This window comes from Periplaneta americana, chromosome 16 (assembly GCF_040183065.1).
Source record: "Periplaneta americana isolate PAMFEO1 chromosome 16, P.americana_PAMFEO1_priV1, whole genome shotgun sequence".
Taxonomy (NCBI): domain Eukaryota; kingdom Metazoa; phylum Arthropoda; class Insecta; order Blattodea; family Blattidae; genus Periplaneta; species Periplaneta americana.
In genome coordinates, this window is record NC_091132.1 from 184347604 (window position 1) to 184366788 (window position 19185).

The following is a 19185-nucleotide window of genomic DNA, read 5'->3' on the forward strand; positions in this document are numbered from 1 at the left end:
TTATTGCACTTTTCTAGAACATCACAATGTAAAAGAATTCGTTCAGAATATTGTTCACTTAACAAACCGATAACTACATTACCAACAAGTCTACCTTCTTTGTCGGGAGTCTCATCAATGGAAACCCAAATTGAACTATCTTTAATTTCATCTCTTATCTTCTGTATTGTCTCATCGTAGATGGATGGAGCATACGTCTTCCTAAGTGTTGACTCATCCGGGATTGTATGTTGAGTATATTTTTCAAGGAATTCCCTGAAGACCTTATTCTTTAGTTTGTAGAGAGGAATATCAGCAGAGATGAGAGAACGGCACAGGTCGATGTTAAACTCAGATCTTACATTCGATGTTGTTGGTTGTGTTAAAAACAATTGTCTCTGCTTGGAATTTAGTTGTTTGTTGGCCTGATGTTTACTAGTTGTAATGTGTTGTTGCACCAGGAACTTTTGTGTAGATGATACTGCACACTGACACAAATTACAAAATAATATTTTATTGTCAGTTGATAAACCATCTTCTTTAAATTCTGAAATGTAACTTGTTAGTTTTGATTTTAAATTGACTGAATGACGTACTTTTGGCATATTTACCGTCTTTATAGTATGATTTACAAAACTGAACCTATGTGTACTCTGACTGGCATTTAACTGTTGAGCTGCACAACTGAAGTCTGTTAAAAATTTTAAATTAAATTAATACAGTTTTGTAACTTACTTTCCCATTGTTGATAGGACTGCTAATTTTCAAATAACTCTGATGTTAAAGGGATTACTGAACATGTGTTTAAATCTCTATTTTGAAATGTATTTTTAAAAGTTAATGGAATTTTGTTTTGTTTTATTGTTAAACCTAATATAATATGGACTGTTTTATATGAAATATGGAAAATATATGGAAATTAACGAAAATATGTACTAAACTCTAAAATATGGAAAAATATGGAAAATAAAAGTAGGATTTTTCAACCCTACACACTGTGAAACATAAAGATAATGCAAAATATAAATTATATTAGCTTTATAAGTAAATATGTATTTACATATAAATCCTTTCCCTGATTATTACCAATATTATTATTACTATTATTATTATTACTACTAATATTATTACTATTATTATTATTATTACTGATATTATTACTATTATTATTATTATTATTACTATTATTATTATTATTATTATTATTACTAATATTATTATTACTATTATTATTACTAATATTATTATTACTATTATTATTATTATTGTTATTACTAATATTATTATTACTATTATTATTATTACTAATATTATTATTACTATCATTATTATTATTATTATTACTAATATTATTATTATTATTATTATTATTTAGGCTCTTTTAAATTTGAAACTGTCCATAGTTTTATCTATCTTGGCTCTGAAATTAATAACTAAAATAATGTTAGTTCTGAAATTAAAAAAAAAAAAAAACGAATATTATCTGCCAATAGATGCTTTTATGGTCTTAGAAGACATATGAAATCTCAAATTACAGTATATTTAGGAATACAAAAATTATGATGTATACTATCTTAAGCATCTGAGATGTGGCCATTGTCGAAGTCAGATGCGACATTATTATGTACATTTGAAAGAAAGATTCTTAGGCAAATCTTTGGACCAGTTAGAGAAAACAGAACACGGAGAAGAAGACATAATTTCGAACTGTACAGATTATATAATGAGCCGGACATTGTTAAATTCATAAAAATAAGAATATTGGATTGGACCGGGCATGTTGTGAGAATGTAAGATGATAGGGTTGCGAAGAGAGTTTTTAAATTTATTCCGATGGAAAGAAGGAAGGTTGGGAGACCGAGATTGAGATGGGAAGACTGTGTGATGGATGACATCAAGACTTTGGGTGTTAGAAATTGAAGAAGTTTAGCATTGGATAGGGAGGAATGGCGAAAACTTCTGAAGAAGGCCAGGGCCCATGAAGAGCTGTCGTGCCATTGATGATGATGATGATGATGATGATGATGATAATTATTATTATTATTATTATTACTATTATTATTATTATTATTATTATTATTATTATCATCACTATTATTGTTACTATTACTCGCAATTTCAACGTGTGTTACTAAGAATTACTATATGTTTCTTGAATACATTTTAGGAAAATTATGTAGCCCTGAAAAATGGCTGTTTTTGGGTGTCCATTCAATATACACACCAATGACCTCTATTATCACCGACTTCTTGTTGTGGAGTGAGAAGGGATGCACTAATTTGTAATACGAATACTTGTGGAAGCATATTATGGTATTGAAACAGATACATAGACCAGAACAATAATTTATACTTGCCATTTATATATAATCTGTCAGTCAACTGTCCAAAGGCAGGTATAAACCTCACAAGCGATGCCAAGAAGGCTCCAATTATGAGGCAACTAGGCCAGGAGATAATGGGGTATGTTGGCGAGTTTCTTTCCCTCTCCATTGCATACATGGCCGACTAGCTACATATTACCACAGTCTAGTATATACAGTCACGAAGCTCAATACGTAGTAAATATGCATCCATAGATAGTTGCTAACCACTAGGATCGCTAATACCGCCTCATTACAGGCAATGCAAAATAGTACCGTCATAGCAAGACCGTCTTGGTCATAGTCTATTGTTTCTAGCACCCTCAAAACTCAAGCTTCGTGACTGTATAATATAGTAGACTGTGATATTACACTAATCAGACTTCAGATGTATACAATGTTCTTCCTCTGACACATATCGTCAGTGAAATGTACTGCCTAATAGATGTTATCACTACTTACTTCGCTCTATAATGAATTAAGGACAGGAATACGTCCATTCAGGTTGAAGGACATGACTTGGTAAATCATAAGCATTGAAATTCATGTACAGTAATGTAACAGAAAGAGTTGAATACTTGAATAGCCTTAAGTGATACTAGACTTTAAGGCTGGAATATTAAAGTATATTATACAATGTATTTCATAATGATATAGGTAATACAAATTGTCTTGGAGCTAATGGTACATTAAAAATTGTGTGGCATCTACTGATTTTGAGTAAAATTACCATTTTACACGGATTTGTATTTTTCGAATGGGATTAAGTATCCATATGGTAGTGGGAGGTGAAAACGATCTTAAAAGTCTCATCCAAAAGTGGGTCGCGCCTTCAAATTGTTTAGGAACCACTGTTCTAGATGGTTGTAGCCAAAAGTGTTAATTGTCCTTTTCCATGTGGCTACTTCTGTACAAGAGAAGGACACTCACTATGACCACCAGAAGTCTCTATCTCCTCCGCGAATCCAGTCTAAACAGACTGACTTTGTAGCTGCAGTTTTAAGGCCCGCTCCCTCTTAGTGGAATCGAAATGAACCATCTATTGCCGCTCACATGCATGGAACCAAATTGAACAGAATTGAAGCATGTTGCAGTATAAAATGGATCGCATAACACTTTAGCACAATTATGTGAACAGGCGAAAAGAGAAGAAATACTTGATTAACGACATTTTTAGCTAGGGATGTAGTCTATATGGAGAATTTTTCACTTAATTTCACAATATTTTGAGATATGAAGAAATAAATTTCGTACTATAGTGCTTCGTTGGATTTTAATTTCGAACTGATATTAATTTACTCATTTCACTTCAAGCATTATCACGGGAATTATTTATTATTACAGTAGTCATTTTATGGTTTGTCATACAATAGCAGATAATTCTGAAGATTGTTTATCAATTTTCCTTCGTTCATATTATTAAATTGTAATTTTCTGTATAGCCTACGAACTATTTCAGCAATAATTGTCAATAAAAAAAGTATGTATCCAAAAATGTAGCTATATGGCTCATCTGTTTTTTCATGATAGCTTCACGAGAACATAATATGATCATACTCGAAACAAGAAATTCTGTTCGTGTAGTGGAATAAACATTTTATGTCATGAATTCTATTGCATTCAATTCGACGCGGCGCTTTCTGGTATCTTCCATTTAAATTAAATTCATTGTGAAGAGAAATTCTGTTCGATTCCGCTAAGTGGGAGCGGGTCTTTAGATTATTACATTATAATAATGGTCACTTTACGCATCTATTGGCTAGACTTTAGGCTCGCTCATGTTCGAAGTTGGCGCGATGCTAAACGATTGTGACCATTTGAATTTGTATAAATTCAATGTTGCCAATTAAGAGCTTTTCCCGCTAGGACTCGCATTTTTTTTCAGTGTTGTTTTAACGGGTAAAATTAATGAAATTTGTATAGCTGATACAAGAATTTTAAGCCCCCCCCCCACATTGACAGTACAGCACTTCCATTTCTAGACTGTGTCCAAGATCGTCTCGCTGTGTCATAGCAGTTTTTTTTCTTAGGAATCCAGTTGGCTGCACTGTGTACGAAGACAAATCACATGGCGCGGAATGGAAGCAGACAGCAGCAAGAGGGCTTTGAAGGCCTCTTGGTCAGCAGTTCGTTGAGGAGGCGTATCCGAGCATAAAAGTGTACTAAATTCAATAATTAAGGTGAGGAACTGTTGCTATATACTATTTGAGTGTCATTTACGGAAGTAGAAGTAAATAATGCTGGGTAAAAGTTCTGAATTAACATAATTATTGTTGGAACGTCTTTAAATTAATGATCTCGCCATGACCATTATATTACCATTCATTAACAGTTAAGGGTAAACAAGTTCGGTTTGGTGCCCTTTCTGTATTATTGCGTTAGCACATTAAGTGCAAATACGTATTTACATCCTTCGCTTGGTGAGAGAGAGAGAGAGAGGGGGGGGGGTTGGTGTCGTGATCCACCCTAATGGATAGTCTGTACATGCTTCTCTATGCAGATCCATCACATTCCACTGTCCACTGCTAGCTTCCTCAGGCAGGCGCTCCCCACTACTGTGAAATAAGCTGACGCAATGTAACAACCTGGGACCAGTCTACATAAGATACCCTCTATACGTATGTATGACAGTTGTGAACCTTATTGAAATAATTGTCTAATAGAGTAAAATTCTAATTAAATTTGCTTTTCTTTATCAAAATACACTGTACAATATGAGCAATTCAAACAGTAAATTCCTTTGTTTTTATTAATTTTTTGCACAGAGCTGTGTATAAAATGCCACTGTTCAATCAACCCGTTCGTCTGGAGAAGTTGTCGCTCCACAGCCTTGCCAAGTACCTGTCAGATATTTGTGTCCGGCTTGTGAACTCAGCATCATTTGAGGAGGCACATGCAACATGCCAACGTTTGAAATGCATCATCCATGACAGGATACCTCACAGTATGGCCAACTGTGTCACTTCTAAAGCCCTCAAATATTTGAACAGTCGGTATGATGACATCAGTGAATCCTGCTATTTTTCTCCTTTAAGCGACAATATCCTTCAACAATTTGTTGCTGTTATACTGCACCCCAAAGTTACGGAACTTGATATCATTGGTATAAAGTTATATATTGCGATGGTTGTTTTAAGTGGAATTGAAAAACTCTCCCAGCTCAAAATTTTTAGAGCTTGTGGAAGGTATAGGAGAAGGCTTGATTCATTTAATCGCTTACTCCTTTGGCATTTGCCCTCTTTGAAGAACTTGAAGTGTTGTACTCTGCCACTGTGTAGCAGTAATGAGATAATTAGAGTTCTTTTCAAATCTGCACCCGGATTAACACACCTTGACGTGAGTGAATCTGAAGGTGTCACAGATGAGAGCATTGATATCATTTTAAGTTTCCCGTATCTGCAAAGTCTGGATGTGTCCGGGACAGGAATATCACAGAACGGGTATAAATGTTTGCTGGATAAGTCCAGAAGGTGTTTACATCTACAAGACTTCGGAGTGAATATTGTGGACTCATCACATATCCTGTCACTTCCTGATTGTTTTCAAGGTTTGCGTCGTCTCAGCTTAAATATGGGTATTTTAGAGATGAATCATTTGGACGATATTGCGCAGCTGCTGCAAGGTTTAGAGGAGCTTAAAATCTGTGGATCCTATGTGATATCTTTACCATATTTCCCATCTCTAAAGGTCTTGGTGCTGGATGTGGATCAATTAGACGTGGAACATTTGCCCACAAAATGTCCTCGTCTGGAAAAGCTCGTGATCGAAACATTTGGTTTAGAGTGCTCCAGAATAACAAACTCATTTATGTACCTTACCAGCCTCAGTATCTGGTTCGTTGAGTCACATCCAATCGATGTTTTGTTGTCTGCTGCCCCAAATCTTGTGACTCTTTTCTTAGCTATGGGACCAGATTTCTACCTTCAAATTTCCATTGTTCAACTTTTCAGTAGGCCTGAATCACATAAGCTTAACCGATTAGAGAATTTGTCTATATACAAACAGATTAGATATGTGCGTCCTGAGACTTTATCATTTATCATGCAAAGCTGTTCCAGGTTGAGAACTTGTAAGGTATTTGGTGAGAATCATAAGATGATGAAAAGTTATTACAAGGACTGTGCAGGGGTGAATATTAGTGAGCCTAAAAGGTGTTGGGACCGTTTGTATCATATCAGCCTCAGCGAATGCAGACCTCTATGAGTTTAAATCTTGATTGTGACTAAGCTTTTGAGATATGATGCTATCTTTTCAACATTTTTGAACTACATTTTTTTTTTTTTACATCTTGGATAAGATGATAAGATAAGAAGATAAGAGTTTTGATCATTTTGCCTCACAAACTGAAATGAACAACTAACCAAATGGATTATATAAGTGAACCTTCTAAGCTTGGTACGATATTTATTATTGCAGGTAATAAATGTTTAAGCAGTTCTGAAGAGATTATGTTTCAATACAGATTGATACACTGAGAAAAGGGCTATAACGTCAGCTCCCATGTCCTGTTTTTCTTTATTGTACGAAATGCAGTGTATTTAAGTAAAGAACCTTTGAAATGCAGCACATTTATGATTTTCATGTAAAATTCTCTTACATGACCAATGTTGTAAGAGAGGATTTATAGTGAAATATAATAGTTATTTATGGTACTTGTGAGGTAAGTGCATCTTTATTGCGTGAGTGGAAAGATTTAAGCACTCGTGCTTAAATTACACGAGCGCAATAAAGATCACGCTCACAAGTACCATACGTAATTTTATCCATGACCATAACGAAAAATTCTGTTTTATAAAAGAAAATATGTTGAAAATAAGTCATATAATCACATATTATCATGGCATGGATTTTAGAATCAATACGTGTACTAGGTAGGTCATGATGTAGGAGGCCATGATTAGTGAAGAATGGTATCTAAAGTGTTGGATAAATAACAAATTATAATTAATTATGTAATTTTTTTTAAATTTATATCTTCTCAACATTCGTGAGCTGCCACAAGGGACAAAGAGTACTTCACCATAGAAATTTTTTACAAGTTCATGAAAAACCATTAATTTTGTTTTAACAATGAAGTTCTTACAAGTACATAGCTGCAAATTTTTTGAGATTAGTGGAAATATACCTATTTTTAGAAAGGTAATGTCCGGTTTCACCAAGCTCCTTTAAATTAGCACAAACGACTTGTCAATAAACGGATCATTTAATTTTAACGAGATCTTTAAAAGTTGACTGTTTCACCATGCCTCGTTTCTTTAAAATTAACGTGTGTTTACTAACCTGGGGATTTTGTACGTATATCTTGCATGTTTTATTTCTCATACGACCATGGCTTCGAAATCGCGAATTTCATTGGTTACATATGATCACAGCTGACTTTGTTTTGGCATGAGGAAACAATCATAGGCAAGTGTGTAACAGGCTGTAATTTTAAGAACTTCTAAAAATTCTTATTCTTGATATTTTTCCTAAATACAGTATGTTGTCATACCGTAATTTAAAAACAAAACAAAAAAAAACCAGATGCTTCCAAATATAAATAGGAATGTAGAGCAGTTAATTTGTAACTTCTAAAGTAAATATAAGAAAATTTTGCGGACGATAAGGTAAACAGCTTCAGAATTGTTGCCACAATACAGTTATTATTAGGCCTAAATTTAGGATGGGAAATCGCCTCTTTCATAAATTGCATACTACTTTTATACTGTATTTCATGTAAATTTATGTACCTTGTAACAATTTTGCCCCGCTTGTGTGGTAGAATTCAGAAGACGTGTCATTAAATTGGATTTTAAGGGGTATCCATTGCATCCTAAAAGCAAAATCTCTTTGCACCCTTTCTATTTAAAAAGGCATCCTCTTACACCTTTGGAATGTTGTGATATCGTGTACTGACCGTAACATTATTTTAAAGCGAGAAGAATCTGTTGCAGAGGTGTTAAATGGGTGCTTCCTATCTGTCGTATTCTAACCTATATTCAGTTCCTTCTAGAATCATTCTTTTTACTTATTTCCTTAATGTGTAGCTTTCGTGAAATTCTTTATCTCTTAAATCTTCAAAATGATTATTCCTAGTGTTATTACAACACATAAAAGTTCGCCATTATGTTGCAAAATTTCAACATCGAATACGTCTGCCATGTTGTTGACTTCTTAACCCATCGTTACTGCTTAAACGCGACGAATTAGGTCCTAATAAATTAACAATGAGTTTAAAGACGCGTTAGTAATAACGATGTTTGGTGAAACACAAAAATTAACCAAAGTGTCATTAAATTATTTAACGAGATGTTATAATGATAACGACGGTTGGTGAAACCGGCCATAAGTGTTACAAAAGAGTAAAGAATGCTACTGAACTTAGTTTGTTTTCGAATATAGATGATTCTTTAGGAGAGCAATTGATCCTTTCAATGCAGCTAAGGTTACAATCTGAATAATAGATGTAGGTATTCCAAGCCTCTTAAACACTTCTTTCATTAAGAGAGTAGCGGTACCTCTTGCTCCAACCAGAAGTCCGATTACTTCAAGCTCTTTTAGCTGGTATTTTTTGAGGTAATAGGGAATGGTAGGATTGTAGATATTCTTTTTTTCATTATCCACTTCTGCTGGTTGTTCCTCATCCGTTTATTTTTTTCATTTTAAACGTGTGTTTTCGTCTTTTTGAAGTTTCAGGGATTATTTAGAAGTGTTCACGGGATTAATGTGATTAAAATAATTTCACATTTTACTTCTGTAAACTTAAGAGAAATATTAAAACGTAATTTATCATCGTGTCTGTTTAGCTCAGTTGACTAACGCGTGTTGTTTTAAAATTTTAAAATCCTATAAACCCAACTTCGCAGGTTCAAGTCTCCTCGCATCCCAAAAGGTAAATTATTAAAAAAAAAAAAAAAAAAAAAAATTAAATATGGATGCAATGCACAAATTACGACGTAGTAGATAGAGAAAAGACAAGGAGATTGTCTCAAGAAGTCTGGAAAGTTTGACATTTATGAAGACGTACATTGTATTTCATCCACTGGCTCCACCAAATGTGCCGACATCATAGCAATTGATAACAATCAAAAGATTGGCTTCATAATCGATTCCACTATAAGATTTGAGGGTGCCGAATTCCAGCCACAAGAAGTAGATCTGGAAAAGAAAAGACATCATGAACCCTGCTTTCCTTATCTGGAAGAGAAATACTGCATACCCGTTTGTCGCAGGGAAGTAATTGGCTTGCTCTTTGGTGCAAGGGGCACTATATCAAGATTTTGTATCAATTTCTTTCATCGTTTCCATATCGATCTTTTGGAACTTCAAGATATAGCCATTAATGTTTTAAGACATTCCTTGTTAATTGTAAATAACCATCTGTACAGCTCTATATATGAAAAATAAATTATTCATGTCGAGGATAGCTGCCCCCCAAAAATAAATTAAATTAAAATAAAAAAAAAATAAGATTTAAATTTAAAATAGAATATTGTTGATCTACAATTAATTTAGGTGCTGTTACCGCTCAGTACCCCCTTTTCAAGGGCAGCTATCCTTTTTGGATTCTTCTCTATATTTAAGAAATGGTAATAAAGAAGTAGAGGTGACATCTAGTAACTAATATATTAACTTCTTGAGTAATAGTTGAATGGAAAAGTATACGTGTGTACCCGGGTATTAGGAAAATACTAATGAACTGTGAGGTAAAGTCTTTATCTCACTAGTGGAATAAAGTAATGTTGAATAAAAGCCTACTTTACAAACGCGAAAGTATTTAGTAAAGGCATGTTTTTCGTTATGGTCATGGATAAACTGACTTTGTTTAACTTTTTCTTGTATTACATTTAATATCCTTGTTTAGCTTATTCGGTATTATAGTACATATCTCCAGGTAATTGTGATATTAAATGTAATATTTTAGATACTTATGTATTACGTTAAAGGTTTTGTGACGTGAACTGTTTTGTGTCATTGACCCGGGGGATGCGCAGTCAAAAAGATCGCGCTACTCAAAATATGTTATTAAGCTAAACATGTTGATTTTGCTTGAGCATTTTGTCTCGTGATATTATTTTTATTCTAAATATTACAAGATTCTATAAGTGAACCTTCTAAGCTTGGTACGATATTTATTATTGCAGGTAATAAATGATTAAGCAGTTCTGAAGAGATTATGTTTCAATACTAAGAAAGGGGTCATAATGTCAGCTCCCATGTCCTGTTTTTCTTTATTGTACGAAATACAGTGTATTTAAGTAAAGAACTTTTGAAGTGCAGCACATTTATGATTTTCATGTAAAATTCTCCTACATGACCAATGTTGTAAGAGAGGATTTATAGTGAAATATAAACAGATTTTGTTTAACTTTTTCTTGTATTACATTTAATATCCTTGTTTAGCTTATTCGGTATTATAGTACATATCTCCAGGTAATTGTGATATTAAATGTAATATTTTAGATATTGTGTCTCTAAACACACACCTTCATCTCAAACAGCAGAAATAACTAAAATGGTCTCTCAATTAATATCACTCAATAAAAGAATTGTATTCCAATGGATACCATCCCATCGTGGAATCCTGGGAAACGAGAATGCGGATGCTTTAGCAAAGAAGGGCAGCACTGCTACTTACAGACCTGTTACTAAATCTAAGTTTTACTCTGTGAAAAGATTTATTAAATCTACATACTTAGACTTTAACAAACAAAATTTGATAATACAATCACAAGGGAAAAAATGGAACTCTCTGCATCAAAATCCACAGTTAATTCCCGATTTACCACGCAAATCGTCTGTAGCTGCATTTAAATTGGCAACAGGCCATGATTGTTTGGCCAAACACCTGCATAGAATTGGAATATATCAGTCCCCTAACTGCCCATTGTGCAACTCAAGCCAAGAAATGGATTCGGAACACCTCAAAATCTGTGCTTCAGTGGCTAGTCATGATAATATTTTTGAAAAATATTGGAGTGCAAGAGGTCAAATGCCTGGCATTAGAAAACAACATATTTTAGATACTTATGTATTACGTTAAAGGTTTTGTGACATGAACTGTTTTGTGTCATTGGCCCAGGAGAAGGCGCAATCAAAAAGATTGCACTACTTAAAATATGTTAAGCTAAACATATCGATTTTGCTTGAGCATTTTGTCTCGTGATATTATTTTTATTCTAAATATTACAAGATTTTAAATAATATAACCTTGGAAGATTTCATTACTTTTTTTTTTCATATTTAATTAAAGTTTTTATTTATTTTTTAATGCTATAATCCGAATTACAGCTACAGGTTGGTTGAATTAAATCTCTAATACAAGTGGGGGAAAATATCATGCTTAGTGCTTTTATAAAAATTAAGTAACACAAGAAAAATTCTGCAGAAATGAATATTACAATATTATGTAGAAAATATGAAATACTACAAAATCCAATCGCCACCATAAAGTGAGAAGCTCCATCGCAACCACTCTTCGGAAGGCAAAGTGGGAGGTTTACGAAGAAGTGCACTGCTTGGCTGAGAATGGGTCAATGAGAAGAGCAGACATTATAGCCATCGATCACCAGACTCAAAGAAGCCTCATTCTTGAACCCACTGTCCGTTTTGAGAAGGATGATCAACAAGCCAATAACGTTAACGATGAAAAGAAGTCTATTTACAATCCATGTATTCCTCACTTCAGTGAGAGATACAAAATTAATATTAATACATGGGACATGAAAGGACTTCTTTTTGGCACTAGGGGAACTTCATTTAACTTAACCAAAACCATTCTCCTTTCTCTTAAATTTTCTAATGAGGACATTAACAAAATTTGTCTAATGGTATTGATTCATTTTCCATTTTACACAATCACTTGTATAAAACTACGTAATATTTTTTTTTTACTTCATTTCATTACTCTTTATTGTACTTTCATCTCATGTTTCTCCAAAATCAAATTGTACTTTATTTTTAAAATAGCCGTACCCGTGCGCTCCGCTGCACCTGTTAGAAATAAATATAAAGTAATTACATAATTAAAATAGGACATTTGATCCAGGGAAGATTTGTGTTTGATAGAAGGATAAATCGTTTAACGTGTTTCTTAATTTAAATTGTATTTAAATAATTAAAATGCGATCATTTTGGTCCAGAGAGCACTCATTTGGTGCAATGACATTTCCTTTAACATGTTTCTTAATTTTTATTACATGCATCCATACTTTAATGAAGAATGACATATAATTTAGATTTAATGTGTAAACTTTATTTTACTTGCTATATGTTTCCATTGAATTATGATAGTAACTTAATTTTAACCCTTGTTTTCTACGTATTCAGTAAATGGCGCTTGGGCCACTATGGTTCTGAACCCTTCAAATAACTTAAATAACTTAATTATATTATATTATATAAAAAATGTGTTGATAACGGATGTACACCGATAAGTAAATTTTTAATTTGTTATGGGGGCTTTTGAATCTCTGGAGGAACAAATTTTATTTTACAACAGCGCAACATAATCTGCTTGGCTCATTACCCAATTTTTTTGCATTGCATTTAATGCATATGTATTTTATGTATTTTAACACTATTGAATTGAGCATAGTTAAATTTGGATTATAAAATAATGGAATGCTAAGCTAACATATTATTACTGCATACTAAATTAATACACTCTTGTGGTTCGTTAATTCTCTGAGATAAACATTATTTTAAGAAATACAGGAAACGAATACACAGAATAGCCTATCAAGTTTTCTGTGCATAGGAAGCTATTTTAATCTTACCTGTCCTCAATTCACTCTGAAGTTACTGTAATAACATTATAGCATTATGTCCATATAGAGAAACTACACTTTCCAATGGTGAAATAATAATTAATTACACAAATCGGTTAATTTAGCTTCCTATATTACTTCATACAAACACAGAAACATTCTCTGTAGGCTATGATTCATAGCTTTCGATTGTTGTTGACCAAGGCCCCTTATAGACGAATTCATTTGTTTATTTCATTACACCGCCTTAGATGGCAGTTATTTTAATTTTGAAACTCATGTATCTCATTAAATATCAGTCCTATCAAAATTTTTCAAAGAATAAAACTTATCGGAAATGATTTTTAAAGAAATTTTTGTTATGTAACATTTTTCACAAAAATCAACAATAAGCGAGATATTTCGATTTATTTAATTCAGACCCCCTTATAACCCCCCTTTTAAATAATGTATTTTGAATGCCATATAGCCTAAAATCTAAGTTACAACGAACTTAATTTATATTCCAATTTTCATCGAAATCGGTTAAGCCATTATCGTGTGAAAAGGTAACAAACATACATACAGACAGACAGACATACAAACAAAAATTTCAAAAAAGCGATTTTCGGTTTCAGGGTGGTTAATTATATATGTTAGGACCAATTATTTTTGGAAAATCGAAAATTACCAGAAAAATTTCGGCTACAGATTTATTATTAGTATAGATTTATCATTGTTTCGTATTCTCTCAGCAACTCATATTGTATTTTATTTTTAATTTAACCTCTGCTTTGTATTCTGGATCCTAGTGGTCAGCCATAGATGTCGGCCATTTTGTTGTACGGAAGTAATGTTAACAGAACTAATAACATTACACAATATATCAATATCTTGTGAATAGTGCAGAATCGTTCTTCACATAAAATGCAAAACAGAATAGTAAGTGTTATTTATATAGCCTGAGGATTGTCCAACAACACAAAAAGAATGAGCACGTCATTATAAGTGCACAGATATGAGTGTTGCAAGTACACAAAAGGTCAACAATGCTCTAATTAAGGTTATGATGGAGTGGGGAAGTCATGATAGTTTAATGCAATGCATGCCTTCCTGTGATACGGGGGAATGCATTTTCATATTGTAAGATAGAGTGACCAGACGTCCTGTTTTTAATGGGATTGTCCTTTTCTTCAGGCACTTGTCCTCTGTCCGAGAAAAGTACAGAGGTGTGAAAATTATTAGAATAATCTTAATTTTAAAGGTTTTTTAATAGTTCCTTCACAAATATTCATTGAATTGATGAATATTGGTATATAATATTACTATACTGATGTAGGATATATTTACTACTAACAATGCAGGAAAGCATTGTTGTACATTGGTATTTTTCTTATTTTACAATTGTTATGGGAATTCAGAAATTATTATATTATGTTAGCGGAATTGGAAACATAAAAAATTAATTAAGAAATGCTTTAAACAAATTGTTCTTTGCGTTTACATTGTTGTGAAGGTTCAAATGAACGTATACATCTGTTTTGTGCATATAATTTTTTATGTTTCCAATTCCGCCAACATAATATAATAATTTCTGAAGTCCCATAACAATTGTAAAATAAGAAAAATACCAATGTACAACAATGCTTTCCGGCATTGTTAGTAGTAAATATATCCTACATCACTATAGTAATATATACCAATATTCACCAATTCAATTAATATTTGTGAAGGAACTATTAAAAAACCTTTAAAATTAAGATTTTTGTAATAATTTTCACACCTCTGTATGCTCGGGATGCCAAATGACCAGTTTTTTTAATTGTCGAAATTTATTTTCCTTTTATTTTATTTAATAATCACGTAAAACATTGATTAATTCTATATTGTTTCCATCAGATGTCACCGAGTGAATTCAATAAAAATGCCAAGTTAATCACAAAATTTCAAATACAACTGGACCTTATTGCTCACTGACATAAACACAAGTAATAATGAATTTTTAGATAAAATGTTGATCCATGTCAACTTCAATAAATGTACCTTTTATTTTGGGAATCTGATCACCCTATTATAAGATGGGGGAGCGCATGCAGTCAAAAACACTGAACTGTAAAAAGAACAAGCATCTGTTCGAAATAGAGTACAAGTTTGATTATTTTAGGTGCACACATTTGGTCGATGATGAAATTCTTTTCTTCTTTAGCATGTTAATCTGTTCCATCAAGAGTTGCTCTGTTGGTGTCCTTGCGTAGTTCATCAAGGACAGAAAGTATGTACAGACATTTGCGAATGACTTGTCCTTGTGCTGCATCTCAGATAGCAGTGCAATCGAACATCTTGCGTTCTCGAAACTGAGTACCGTAGCACAACTGATATGATTAAGATAATCATCCACACATTCATGAAATAATTTTAATCATGGGATTTCTAATTTCAGTGTTGTCATAATCTGTGCTTGGTTTCAAATCCTTTGCTACATCTTCATAACGGAAGAGAGTTCTAACAATTAGTAACAGAATTTCAATACATTCTTGTAGATAATATTGGGTATGCCTTATTCTGATATTTCCACAAATCTTCACGGAAATAGAGGTAAAATAATCACCAAAGGAAATTCTCTTTAAAATAGGTGACTGGTTCTCAGTCAATAAATTAGTATTAAATTGTAACAAAACTAACATAATTCAATTTAAATCCTGTCCAAATTCAACGTCGCAAATTTCTAGCACAATAATTAATAATAGATCCCTATTAGAAACAACAACAACCAAATTTCTTGGCTTAAAAATCGATAATGTGTTAAATTGGAAAAATCATATTAAAGAAATTACCCCCAAACTAAATTCAGCTTGTTTTGCTATTAGATCTATGCAAAAGATAGTAAATATCAATACCTTAAAAACAATATACTTTGCATACTTCCACTCGGTAATGAGTTTTGGAATAATATTCTGGGGAAATTCCACAGATAGTAACAATATACAGTATTTCTATTACAAAAAAGAGTAATTAGAATAATAGTAGGTGCCAAATCTAGGGAATCGTGTAGGGCTATTTTCTAAAAACTACAAATAATGCCCATGGCTTGTCAGTATATCTTTTCATTAATAATCTTCCTCGTATGTAATCATGAAAACTTTGTAACTAATTCAACAGTTCATAGCATAAATACACGTCAAAAAAATGACTTTCATACTCCATCGGCAAGTCTATCGTGCTATCAAAAAGGAGTGCGTTATATGGCAATAAAAATTTTTAATAGCCTCCCTATCGATATAAAAAATGAAACTCAAAACATAAAATTATTTAGGGCCAAATTAAAGAAGTACCTAATTTCTCACGCCTTCTATTCTGTAGGTGAATTCATGACATTCAATAATGCTTCATGAAATTGATACTAAAACTTTGTGTTGTACTAGTAGACTATATTGTAAATCTCGTCTATATATATTTCATCTAGACTGTGACTATAAATTAAGATTTTATAATAGTATTAAGTTTTTTGACTTGTTCCATATTCTAGCTGTATGCATGTATGAATACCATGGAATGTTAATAAATACAATACAATACCAATATCATATCCCTACATATTCATATTTGAGCTGAACAATTTCACTTTTCTCTAAACACACAAAGCCAGACATTCATAATCATCTTCCTTATTATTACCACATATATGAAAATTTCCCAAATATTTTCCATATGAAATTATGTGAAATCTAGGATGGGTTGAATATGCCATTTCCTTTTACCCTACAGGGAATAGCAATTTTAATTCTTCATAAATCATAGGGCTAAGAGGAGAACAACTTTGTCAGTCACTCCCAAGTTTGTTTCAAAACATTTATTAAAAAGAAATTCTTACACACAGTACAAATACAACATTATATAGAACCCAAAATGATACCTTAACACAAAAATATAACTTTTATAATAATGATGATGATGATGATAATAATAATAATAATAATAATAATAATAATAATAATTAGCAGCAGTAGTAAAACTATGTGTGAGCCCATAGAACTACAGGTCACACGTTCACATGCATCATTAGAGGGGAACTATCATTCAACTAGTTAACACAATGATCCTGTAACAATTATTTTCTGGAACCGCATTTTCCTACCAACTGTAGGTCCCCAAATTTATCATGGTAGTGGATAGGCATCGTTTTGACACACTGGACGAAATTTCGTGAGAAAATATTTAATAATCCAAAATGATTTAAGTCAAGTTTCTCAAACTTTTTTGAAATGGGGACCACTTTTTTAAGTCAGAACAGTTCCGCGGACCACCTTACTCTTGTTCCCTTCAAAAGCAAATTTATCATTTTTGTAGCATATTTTAATACCAGTATACATATATTTTAAAACAGAATTAATTAATTACTTTTCTAATTATATTTTTGTAGCCAATCACAAGTAACTTATAACAAATTCTGTGCATTGTTGATTCATTGATTGCCAATTAGCAGTTAGTTGTTTGAAATCCATGTTATGTGGTACACGCTAGTAGTTGTCCATGTCTCTCTTAAATAGTGTCCATTATAAATAATGGAAAACTGGCTTCGATCCAGATCTTTTAAAAGAAAGGAACATAATGATACACTTCATTTAGGGAGTGCTAATAGTTCAGAAGCTGTGTGTGAAGAAATATATTAATATCAGTGATTATAGTGCCATTAAAGAAATATCTAGTCCTAGAAAAGAAAAAAATACTTTCGTAAATATGACAAGAGTTACTAACTTGGATTTACTTGGTGTGGCAATGACAGTGAACCCAAAACCTCGGTGCGTTGTTTGTTACGAAGTGCTTTCAAACGAGTGTATGAAACCTGCGAAATTGAAACGGCACTTCGAGACGAAACACGCAAGTGTAAAAAGTAAAACTGTCAGATTTTAAAATAGGGGGAGTGTAATATTTCTTATATTGTCATCTGTAGTTCTCTCATTTAGGGGTTTGCAGAATAGTAGCTCCTCTTCTACAGACTCCCCATTAATATAACGGACGAAAAGTAACAAAATGGCTAAATTGGCAACATAAGTCGATTCGTCAAGTTGAACTGGAAAAGATGGACTGGCACGAACTCTTTCCAAAATTTCATTTTCGACATAATTTGCATCATTTATCATTTATGCATGGCCGCACTAAATTTTCAGCTGTTGAATGAGGTTTTGCAGTTCTGTAGCTAACGCGATAAGACGCTTCAAGAGTATTCTCATTGTCACTGCTTGCAGCTTTTCGTGTAAAAAAAAATCAGCAGATTTGTTTACGTAGGTGGGGTGTTTAGTTTCTAAATGGCGTTTAAATAGAGAAGGTTTCAGACTACTGTTAGCAAGAATGTCGCCACAAACAACACAGTGTGGTCTTGGACAGCCCTTGTCACCTATATATGAAGATCCAAAGCTACTGTAATTATCATCGTACCTTCTTTTCTTTACACACTGTTCACTTTTGTCGGATTGACACACATCACTAGAAGCTGAATGATCTGTTGACACAGCACTAACTTGCGATTTTGTTAAACCCTGTTTCCCTTTCAAACTTCCACTTTTCAACCAGTTATCCATTTTAATGTGAACGAAAACGATTCTGATACACAACTGATAACTTACTGCATTTGCCACAAGGAAAGAGGAAGTAGGTTATTGTTGAAAATATAAAATTAAATATAAGTTTGTTGAAATTCCACATTAACATCTAAAAACAAATAGCGATGGCCTTCTATGCCCAAGGTTGCGGGTTCGATCCCGGGCCAGGTCGAAGGCATTTAAGTGTGCTTAAATGCGACAGGCTCGTGTCAGTAGATTTACTGGCATGTAAAAGAACTCCTGCAGGACAAAATTCCGGCACACCAAGCGACGCTGATATAACCCCTGCTTTTGCGAGCGTAGTTAAATAAAACATAGCATCTAAAATCAAAGGCCTGACCACCATGTAACCGTTTCTTAGTCAGGTCGCAGTACTGTTAGTATTGTTAGAACACAAAGAAGCTGGCAGACTAAATTTCCATTGTAGCGAAATCAAATGCATTCCTAACGTTGTTACATAATTGTAAATCAGGCATTCGCGGTAAATATTAATTTATTGTGGAAATAATGTCATAA

The 19185-nt window shown here is 32.9% G+C and overlaps 1 protein-coding gene across 2 annotated transcripts in view; it reads left to right on the plus strand.

Moving 5' to 3' along the window:
* The first annotated feature begins 2061 nt into the window (after positions 1–2061).
* The window catches only part of LOC138692220 (uncharacterized), a 94614-nt gene continuing 77490 nt past the window's right edge, over positions 2062–19185 (plus strand). The window contains exons 1-3 of one of the 2 annotated variants that reach the window (XM_069815346.1): positions 2062–4522; positions 4843–4960; positions 5108–10600. In XM_069815346.1, coding sequence (XP_069671447.1) covers positions 5121–6545 — 1425 coding nt within the window. In that variant the 5' untranslated portion in view covers positions 2062–4522; positions 4843–4960; positions 5108–5120 and the 3' untranslated portion in view covers positions 6546–10600. Of the gene's footprint in view, positions 4523–4842; positions 4961–5107; positions 10601–19185 lie in introns of those variants that run through there. The other variant, XM_069815338.1, reaches the window with a different exon arrangement.